This window comes from Rhododendron vialii, chromosome 6a (assembly GCF_030253575.1).
Source record: "Rhododendron vialii isolate Sample 1 chromosome 6a, ASM3025357v1".
NCBI classification, from domain to species: domain Eukaryota; kingdom Viridiplantae; phylum Streptophyta; class Magnoliopsida; order Ericales; family Ericaceae; genus Rhododendron; species Rhododendron vialii.
The window spans coordinates 4,130,001-4,141,042 of record NC_080562.1 but is presented as its reverse complement, the minus strand read 5'-3'; the positions used below and the strand labels follow the sequence as shown (position 1 = coordinate 4,141,042).

Genomic DNA, 11,042 nt, shown 5'->3' with positions numbered 1-11,042 from the left:
TCAGGTTCTAAGAACAAGTACCAAGACAGAGTCAATCCTCTCGGATTGGATTGAATACTGCTCCACTGAAAAAAACTAATCCCGACCGCTCTTCCCTGATTATGAATGCAAAAGGATGATCAGCTACAAACCTTAAACTTTGCGGAGGGAGTTCACCTCCTCCTACCAACGACAACAAAGTAGTGGCCACAGCTTTGGTGCCCTTTTCATCCACCTCAATATAAGCTTTCTGAAAAATCTTTAAGATAAAGAATGGGACATCCTCGGAATTATGCACCATGTCAGACAAGTCTCTTGAATTCTTAATTATAGACAACGACTCCCCCATGTCATCCATGACCCTAGAAACATCAAAATCAAATGAAAATTTAAATTTTGGGATCCAAAATTCGTCAAGCCTCATATGCGTTAACTTGAAGTACTCCTCATTCAGAAATCCAGAACTGGACTGGAATTTTCTGAGGAGCGTTTGCAACCCATCTCGCTCATCTGGGAGAAAAAAGTACATAGCAAACTTGTTGGCTTGGTCACTTTCATATGAGATCTTCAGAACCTTGAACCCATCAAACGATCCATAATAGCAATACTTGCTAGTACTAGTCATGAACGGAACTGAAACATTGTCCCCATTGAGAAGATAGAAATTTCTATTCTCAGTCATCCGTTCGTTAAATTTATAGCCACCCCGCCAAAATCCTTGAAAGTAGAGTACATTTGCGAGGATGAGTGTTGCCTCTATAGGTATAGACCCATGTTGGAGAATGTTTTTTTATAAGACCTCTTGATGCAATATTAGCCCATGAGTTAATTTCATCCACCACTTGATCAGTCTGCATAGACATTGCATTGTCCAAAATGACTTATAGAAACATGTATCAGTAGTTATATTCAAGTTGGGGCAGAACTATAGTGGGCCTGCATTCTTTATCTAAGTAATAATAACTTCAAACACGTACGATTGCGTTGTGCCAAAATTATCTAATTTCAAGGTGGAACTCAAAAGACACAATACTTGTAAAAAATTATGTTTTTTTTGTTTTAAAAATTGTCTAATCGATCGGTTTGCCCACTAGAATCAAAATCCTGGCTATGCCTTCAACCGTTTCCCTGCTTTTCATTTAAAAAATAACTGAGGTCTTTTTGAGAATTTGAAAGCTTGTTTTGATTGATTAAAGATATTCCAAAGAACTATCTTCAGATCCGTCATAACTATTTTTCACACACACATGAGATTGATGATGCTAACTTTTTTCTAAAAAACACTGATTCCAACCCAACCAACAAACATGGAAGAAATCAATGTTTTCAGAACTTTGAATCCATCAAATGCTCCATAATGGAGTAGTAGTTTTTTATACGTACTACTCATGAAAGGAACTGAAACATTGTCCCCATTTAGAAGATAGAATTTTCTATCTTTAGTCATCCATGGATTAAACTTGTAGTGATAATCCCAAATTCCTTTAAAATAGAGTCCATTTGTGAGTATGACTATTGTATCTCGAGGTACGGACTGAAAAAGTTTATGGTGAAACGGGAATCTTTTGCCACTTAGACATTTAGAAAAAATACTACTTTATATTTTTTTCTCTAATAAACAACTTTTGTTGGGTCTTAAATGAAATTAAAATTGTTATACTGATTTAATTGAAGAAGATGGGGAATGCAAGAAGAACTGATTTTTCTCCAATCGAAGAGTCAGTCGAATTTATTTGCAGGCAGTTATGGTGAAACGGGAATCTTGATGAAGGCAAGTGAGAGACCGAAGCGTCAACAAAATTTAATTGCTGGAGGAAGATGGAAGGGCTGGTAATGTCTCCAGTTGGGCCATTGGAACAAAAAACTGTACGGCAGAGCCGAAAAAGGAACACCGTCTAGTGTGGTTGTTGGTTGGTTACTTACTCTCTCTCTTAAGAGGGAGTTAAGAGAGAGGTCCTTAGTTCGAGTCCTCGTGAAGAAGGTGTTTGGCTCCCGTTGTAACTACTACTAACAATTAACCCCTAACATCTTATCGTCTGGCGAAAAAAGAAAAACAAAGAGGAAGCCGAAATGAATAACTGGTTTGTCTGATTTTTCAATCCTCCTTAAATAAATCCGAAAAATGTGTAGAAGATCGGAATCTTCAGAAAGATTAGGAATATAATGACTTTTTTGAGTAGGAATATGAATGTGATTTACTAGGAATTAAATTCCTAGGAGTATAATATCTGGAGTGTTTAGATTAATTCAGTAACCTTATGCATGAAACAATTATTTTAGAAATTTATCAAAGTCGACATTTTCATTTTTAAATTATTTAGTCAGGAATCCAAGATTACAATCGGATAGAGAGGGATCAGATCCAAACCCAATTTGGGAATATGATTCCTGACTGAATATATTATCATGAATCACATTCATATTCCTGTCTTTTTCCAAACGTCGGAGTCATGGAAGTATGACATCACATTCAAAATGTTGTCTCTTCCAAACGTCAGAACAATGAAAATATGGAATCGCATTTGCATTCCTCCTCAATATTCCCGCCATCTACTTATTGGGGCCAGTGAATTCGTGGGTTCGTATTTTTATCTTTCCTTCAATTTTAATGTTGTCTCTTCCAAACGTCAGAACAATGAAAATATGGAATCGCATTTGCATTCGTCCTCAATATTTCTGCCATCTACTTATTGGGGCCAATGAATTCGTGGGTTCGTATTTTTATCTTTCCTTACTTCAATTTTACGCACTCTCTCTCAAAATCTCCAAACCCTAGCCACCAACAGCCCCCCCGTCAAACCGTCTTCTCTCTCAATCCCGTGACTGAAGTTTGGATGTCAATTGGGAACTTTTTAGCCAGATTGCTTTCCGGCGAGGTTCCAGGGCTTCGGTTTCAGTGGTTGTGGGTAAGATGTTGTCCACTACCGTTTTCAGCCTCTACTTCTCATATTTGTGACCTACGCCGTCTACCGCCTCCCAATGATTTGTTCCTATTTTGTGAAGCAGATGTGGTGGTTACGAGTCTATCAAAGTGGTTGCAAAAGAGTGGCGGCGAATGTCTTGGCGGTACTTCTTTTAGTTTGTTATTTTGTTTTAATAATGTCCTCTCTTCGGGGGGTTTTGTCCTCATTTTGTAGGGCGGCACATCTATGCGCTTATACGCTCTTTCTGTTGGAGTGTCCAATCTGTGGACTCCCAACCTTCTTCCCTCGTGGGGATCTTTTGACGAATCCTTTGCTTTGTCATCCCTGTTGCTATTCTTTTGATCGTCCGTGTGGAGAGCAGGGAATGAATTAACTTGTTTTCCCAAAATTGAACCTGATTGGGAGGCTGTGATTGATGCCATCAAATTGAAGATAGTGCTATGGGTGAAGTTGAAGAGTAGTACATCTATCGCTATTCCGTCAACAATATTATCCATAACCTGCAAAGCAACGAAGAAGGGGGACGAATTGTGCAGTTTTGTTAATAGGGAGCTATTACCAGGCCTCATTGATTGGGAAGCATCTTGGATGCTGCATGAGGGTCATGGACAGAAGATTTGTTCGGGCTAGCATTTTTTTGTTTACTGACTGTGTATTGATTTTACTTCAAATACTCTGTCAAGAAACTTTATTCGCATGAGATGGGTGAAATTCACCTTTTAAGTTTGTATAGAACATGCAGTTCAAATTTTACAGTTAATTCTGTCGGGGACGCTTCATTTTGAGAAGATGAGAGACACCAGCTATAACATGTAGCCGACTGTTGGGGACGCCAGTCTTTGCTAGTGCCCTCCCCTGCTTGTCCAGTATCACAAAGCAAGGAACATATCTAATGTCATAATGGAGGAGCTGCAATGAAATCAAATTATCATTTGTCAATCGCAGCATCGTACCAGTTAAGATTATGCACTGTGAAAAATGCAGCATCCAAAACAATAGAATTCAAAAAATGAAACATTAGATTTATCGTCGAATAATCAAGTTCTCAGCAACTTCAGCTTACGCAATTAAAAGAGATGGAAAAAATGGACGACATTAGAAGTCAATATGGATAACATATGGCCCAAACCCAGAGTGAATCTATGATGCATTTATATTCGGAAACAAAGCAAAAGTGGAGTTAGGTTCCAGATAAAACCACCACAGACCAAAAAATACACTTGGCTGAAAATAGCTTATGCTTGAAAATACCGTTGAGCAATGACCATGGTTCACGAGGTCGTCTCAAAAATTGCCGCACAGTCCACAAGCTCAGAAAAACTCATTTTTCAAGACTAGAGAGCATAGCTTTGAGGTACTCCATCAAACTCTTAATTGTTCAACCCCCTTTTTCAAAAGTGCATGTTAATCCCAATGGTTTGTTGGAAGGGTTCCTTATGCAGCAAAAGAAAGCTAATGCAAGCACTTAAGCCAAATGCCACAGAGACTGGGTAACACCTCCATTGGTTTGGCTTCCGCCTACAGGAGGGTAAATTGTGTAGGCAAAAAATCTTCCTAGTTAAGGCCCTAACATTTGATTATCAAAAAAAAAAAAGGCCCTAACATTGCTCTTCTCTTCCCCAAACAGAATAAAATCATATCCGCAGTTCAAATATTGCCCTCAACACATGCAGTACTCTGCTGTACATCGACAAAATTCCTTCGAGTTCTTTGTACATTTTAATTAGGAAATTACTGCACATGCAAGTGAAAAAAGCTTGTTAAAAGCAACCTCCATGTTTCATTCTTCTTGTGTATGCAATGAGTTAATTGGAAAACCGTTGCTCAACACAATTGCCAGATGTCATTCATTTAATAAGAAATAAAAGGGAATGTCAAAAATTTGAGTGTCTAAAGTTGAAGCAACTACATTTGAAGTAAGAGAAAGAAAGGCAAGGACTGGAGTGGGACTCAAAGCCGAAAAGAATAAAAGAAAAGTAGAAATGTGGTGGGTTTCAGAACGGACAGAGTCATCTATTCTATTCGAAGAAGAAACTAGGTTTTCCTATTTAGTTGTATTTACCAACAAAATAGAAGAAACTCAGATGAAATTTGTTGTCCTGAATCACAGGAATACCAAAATAACATTTCCCCACGGATGACATTATAGCTCCTCAAAAGTATATCATCAAACCACACGAATTTTTCGAATGTGAATACAACAACTTGTGAGTTGTGAACAGTTACACAACTAAGCAACAAAAGATTACTGCAAACTTAAGTAAAACAACAGCCTATATATATTTGTGAAACTCTAACAAGGAACACTATATGAAATTACACACACATGGTTTCAAATTTCAGTCTTCAAAACAATAAGATGTACATGAATATGACGGGGGGGTTGGGGGAACACGAAACCTTGCAGCCTCAAACACTTAAAATTGGGTACTTCCTGGAATTAAGTAAAATGGAGGAAACATAACCAAGAGGGAGTCTAGAGAAAGTACCTCAGGCAACCATTTATCATTCTCCGCATCAGCCATCACAATGTTAAGCCACTCAGAATTCCTATTCTGCATTTCCAACACAAACTTGAGCAAAGAATTGCATAGCCTGCATTTGGGCGAGTAAAACTCGATCACCGTAGCTTCTTTCCCGCTAGCCAGTGCAGAGGCCAGCGCACTCAGCTCGGCTTCTCCTCGTTCTTCGGGCGTCAATACCTTCTCCTTCCTTTCAAAACTGATTTTGGGGCTCATTTTAGGTCTTCCATCTAGATCGAACGGGGTTCGGGTCGCTGAATTCGGGGATTTCGATATCGATTTCGCGATATTGAAAGCCGCAGATCCGATATTTTGAAGGGATTTGAACATCCAAGGAGTCTCGAGTTTGCAGGTGGTGTTGGAAAATTTAGGGTTTTGGTGGGCATCATCCCATGGCCATTTCAGGCAAAACAGAGGAGGTTTCGGAAAAGAACCCATTTTTCCTTCAATTTCATTTCCTTGAGTCATCTATTCTACTCCATTCGATGTCGTCTACAGCTAAGATGCTGGGAAAACAAATAATGTCACAAATCAGACAAGAAGTATGGGTATTCACATAAACCCTAAACCCTAGTATCAAGCAAATTGAGCGTTGCTCTAAAAGTGGGGTAAAAAAAAAAACAGTTCAATTTTGGGGAAAAGATAATTGGAATCAGGAATCGACGAACCTCTTGTAGGCATCAAATCAAAGTCAGCAAACACCTCCAGATTCCGCGACCGTAAAATCTGCAACTACAATATACAGTACAATTCTAATTTGTGGTGGAGAGCGGGTAAAATCACTGGCTTCTCCGGAGGTTTCGATTATCACAGATTGTACCCAAAATTATGTCTCAATTACAGAGGCCACCGTTTATATGGCTGGATCAACTGCTACTAGTACTAGTCTAGGGCTGTAAACGATCCAAGCCAAGCTTTTATCGAGTTTGAGCTCAGCTCGTTTATTAAACGAGCCAAAAATTTAAGCTCGAGTCTTAACAAGTCAAGCCTTTATCCAACCAAGTTGAGTCATTTACTAAACGAGCCTCTTTAATCGAGCCGAGCCACGCTTAACCAACCGAGCTCAGCTCATTTACTAAACGAGCTGAGCAGAATCGAGCCTTAACAAGCCGAGCCGAACCGAGCCAAGTTTGCAAGCTGCTCGATTCGTTTACAGCCCTAGCTGAATGTTTGTTTTCTATGAACGCACGATGAAGACAAGAACATGCTCATTGAATTGGATACGTGAGTTTCTATTGTTTAGTTGGACAAGATTTTTGGAAGAGCAGAACATTAAAGACGAGTGGGGAATGAGACTATTTATATTACACTGGAACTCAAACTTTTTTTGGTCTTGATAGAAAATAGCTAGACCCATCCCTATTTATACTACTCCATAGAAGGCTCTAGTACAAAGATATTTTTATACAAGATAAACTTTGAGGTAATTCTAGAATTACACATGTGACTAATTCTCATAAAAAAAACTCTAGATATTTTGCAAGGATATTCTAGAGCTTCTAGAGATAGATATTTTAGTGTTCCTAAAGACTAGATATTTATATCTTCTTCAATAATATCTTCCATCTTTGGATTGTCAATTGGATTTGTTTGGACTTAACTTTCCTGTGCCAAAATACTAGATTTAGTTTATGCTTCAACAACGTTAATCATAATTAATATGAAATAACAATTAAAAAGTTGATACACCTAATAAATCCAACAAACTATGTTTACTTTTAAAAAAAAAGTTTTTAAAAAGCAAAATTTTAAATCTCTCAACTGGAGCCTCCTACATTAAGACTTCATGTTCCCTTTGCTAGGGAAAGAAAAGTCAAGCAACAAAACACAATCGAAGTACGGTTCTTTCTTATATACAAGCCATACATTGAGGTTGAATTTTATCAAATGGTTTGAAAGATGCAATAATTAGATCAAATGGCTTACATTAATGCATTTGGGGTTCTGCTTCCAGAAATAATGTCCGACTTTTTTCCAATAAGTAATCGTAGGATACGTACCAAATTGGGATACGAGTATAAATCGTAGGATACGCGGTCGTATCGTAGGATTTCTATACAAAAAGGATACAGGGTGGGATACGTATCGTTCTCTGAAGGAGAAGATACAAATCGTAGGATACGTATCGTGTATCGTAGGTTTTTAACAACTATGCTTAAAAATATCTAAAAATAATATTTTGGAAAAAAACGCCGAATCGCTCGGCGGTGCCTAGGCGCTTGGCGGCGGGTCGCCACCCAACTAGCACCAAGCGCCATTTAGAACACTGCATTGAACTAGTTATGAAGAATTGAATGTATTTTTAAAAAATAACTGGATTTGCACTCTATAAATTGGTCCTGCAAAATGACAACTCATACATAAATAAAAACATGTTTACACTTGTGAATACTACATACCCAAGCATTTGTGAACAAAATTTAGCTAATCGACTTTATTAACTATTAGGGTACAAAATGTTCTACCTATGCCCCCAAATCAAATGATAACCCTCCATATCTTAATCAATAATTACGTTTACTCTAATATCGAAGTCCGGCGGAGAACCAAAGTAACTATGCACCATACGCAATGGTTATAGACCATAGGCAGGTTGCATTCATCTTGACCATCCAAATTTATTTGTAGAGTAATGTGGCGTAGTGTGTTTCTGGCTTCTGGAGGTATACACCTAATAATCTGGAGGTATACACCTAATAATACGCGGATTTGTAGTCTTGTGTTATCACCATTCAATCTAGCAATTGAATCGTCCATTGAGTAATATTAAAGAGGAGAAGCAGAAAATCATACAAAGAGTAATTACTAATGCCGTAACAGTAAATTTTGCATAGTACACAGCAAGAAGCCAAATATGCGATCTATTATTGAACAGCACCTGAAGATGGTTCGCCGGACGTCGGCGATGCTTGCCGGGGCCTGGGGATGGTTTGCCGGAGGTCGGCGACGAAGGGTCACGATGACTATCACTGGGTATGTTATTTCTAAGGTTTTCGAAGGTTTTTAAGGTTGATCTGAGAGTTTCGTTCATCAATAGGCTAGGGTTTTGAACATCAGTAGTTACTGTGGAGGTCGATTTAGGGTTTTGAGGTATGGATGGAGGTCGATTCAGGGTCAAGAGGGAGGGTTTGAGGGAGAGTGAGGGATGAGATCACCGCCTTTGACTCGGAGAGAGAGAGAGAGGGGGGGGAGAGAGAGAGGGGGGTGGGGGAGAGATACCTGGTGGTGGTGCTGATGATGGAGAAGAGAGGCCATGCGGTGGGGTGGTGCAATGGTGGGTCGGAGGAAGAGAAAGAGAGAGAGAGACACACACACAGAGGGACGCGGCTAGGGCTTATCTTGTAACGAGACCGTTGGATTGACCTCAGCCCTTGGATCAGTGTGGTCCCCCCCATTAAATGAGTGAATGGCTGAGATCAATTTATGGGGGGCCACACTGTTGTGAAATCCCTTCCCTTCCTTCCTTCACCTCTCCCTTATTCCCGTTCTACTAATGCCCCGTTTGATAACAATAATAGACGGTTGGGATTCGTAAGGAAATGGGATTAAGATTGGGATTTGTAAGGAGATGGGATTGGTGATGAGTATGTTTGTTTGAGATGGGATTAGATGATGAAATTATAAATATCATGTTTGTTTCACATGGATAGGATTGGATTAATAATATACATTTTCGTTTTTGCCCTTCACATGGGATAGGATTGGTAAGGAGATGAGATTCATGAAGGTTATTTTTGTATTTGTGCATTGGCAAGGATGTGATTGGATTGTTAATATCAAGTGGGAGAGGCCTTCTCAGTACCCCTAATACCCACCTAGCTAGTCCTCAGGATTAATAATCCCAACTCATTTTGGATTACCAAACACAGTATTAATAGTCCCATGGGATTGGTAATTCAATCCCAAGTGCTAATATGGTTATCAAACGGGGCTTGAGAACTTTATTTGACTTTACTCTTTAAAATTTTGTCAACTTTTTTCCAATGTTCTAAAAGTCGCTCGGCGTTCGTCGCTCGGTCGACCACCTTCGAGCTTCGAGACCTATTAATTGCCGATTAATCGGCTTGTAGCAATTAGTCGGGTTTTTATTTATTTATATATAAATACTCCCCAATGACAACTCTCATAAAAAATTGAACATTCATCTATCAATCCAACAACATCAATTGTTTTTCAAATATGACATAGAAATCTCTCCTTTACAGAAAACTGTTAACATGATTATAACACCAACTGGTACGGGTATGGGCCGTTCATTTATTAGTCACTTACCAATTATAATAACTTTATTTGTATACACCAAACAATACTACACTTCGTGTTAAGATTTAATAAAAACTATTACTACACTTTGTTTCCAGAATCACTAACGTGTCAATATGGGTATGGGCTTTTAAAAAAAAAAACACTAACATTCGAGGTCGGTGGAGACGTGGAGTGAGAGGAGATCTCGAATTTGAGAGAGAGAGAGGCGATAGACGGCTCGAAAATCTCGTGTTTTACACAGAGATATGACAGGTGACTCCGAGATCGATCAATCGATGACTGGGTGTTGGACAAGCCCTAAATACTGTGATTCAAAACCCTTAAACTGGTATGAGTATATAACAGTTACACCCCTTGATTTTCCAAAATTATAGATTTTACCCTTATTAATCGCCGATAGCCGACTAATCGCCCATTAACCGATTAATCGACTTATCGCCGCTAGACGCCGACTGACTAATCGCTGGTTAATCGCCGACTAACTCCGATTAACCTCCTGACCTACTAATTCAACCTTTGAGGCATTAATCTAATCGGTTAGGCCAAATTTCCGATTAATCGGCGATTAATCGGCGATTAAATCCTTCTTTTAGAACACTGCTTTTTTCATATTTGTTAGTTTTGTGGATTATTGATTCACTAGTGCTTGCCCGTGCCTACAGCACTACGCACCCCGGTTGGAATTGTTCGTGCCTACGGCACTTGCTAGCTAGTGGCTCAAACACTAAATCGATTCATTAGTGTGTGATCCTCTTCTTAATGGCACGAAAGAGAATTACCCGTACTTACGGCACTCCCCCAACTATACATTTAAGCTAGCTACAAAGAACTATCAATTTGCAACAAAGAACACTTCGAAATTGACTTTCAAAAAAAAAAAACTTCGAAATTCAATAAGACTTCAAGTGTGATCACAAAAAAGCACGTGTATTAAAACTTTCCAACGTCAATTAAACTCAATAAGTATCCCCCTTCTCAACAAATGAGTATCCCTTTCTCCACAAAAGGAGTCAAAATACTACAAATTTATGAATATGCTTTTCAAATTTTGCAAGGGAAAGAGACGTTGCATTCAGAAATTATTGCGGCTGTATTATGTTGTTGTGAATCCTAGATGGAGAGGGTTTTTGATATCCAAATCAAGAAAAGCCAGAATAATTTCTGCCAAATCAAGGAAAGCTTTTCAAATAAATCTCTTCATTAGTCTCTGAGTGACGAATGTCTTTAGCAAATGTGCTTTTGAATACATAAAGAGGGGATATGCTCAGGTCGCCATATACTACATCAAGGCTTTGATAAGCCAAGAGTAAAATATTCTTCCAAGATTCCTTTTGAAATGCAATTCAGTAAG

The 11,042-nt window shown here is 38.8% G+C and overlaps 1 protein-coding gene across 4 annotated transcripts in view; it reads right to left on the bottom strand.

Moving 5' to 3' along the window:
- Positions 1-3,562: 3,562 nt before the first annotated feature.
- Positions 3,563-11,042, bottom strand: part of LOC131331037 (uncharacterized) — a 10,901-nt gene continuing 3,421 nt past the window's right edge. The window contains exons 1-4 of one of the 4 annotated variants that reach the window (XM_058364844.1): positions 8,304-11,042; positions 6,094-7,030; positions 5,393-5,931; positions 3,563-3,812 (exon numbers count right to left, since the gene is read on the bottom strand). The exon at positions 8,304-11,042 is cut by the window's right edge and continues 3,401 nt beyond it. In XM_058364844.1, coding sequence (XP_058220827.1) covers positions 3,660-3,812; positions 5,393-5,893 — 654 coding nt within the window. In that variant the 5' untranslated portion in view covers positions 5,894-5,931; positions 6,094-7,030; positions 8,304-11,042 and the 3' untranslated portion in view covers positions 3,563-3,659. Of the gene's footprint in view, positions 3,813-5,392; positions 7,031-8,303 lie in introns of all 4 variants that reach the window. The other 3 variants (XM_058364846.1, XM_058364843.1, XM_058364845.1) reach the window with 3 other exon arrangements.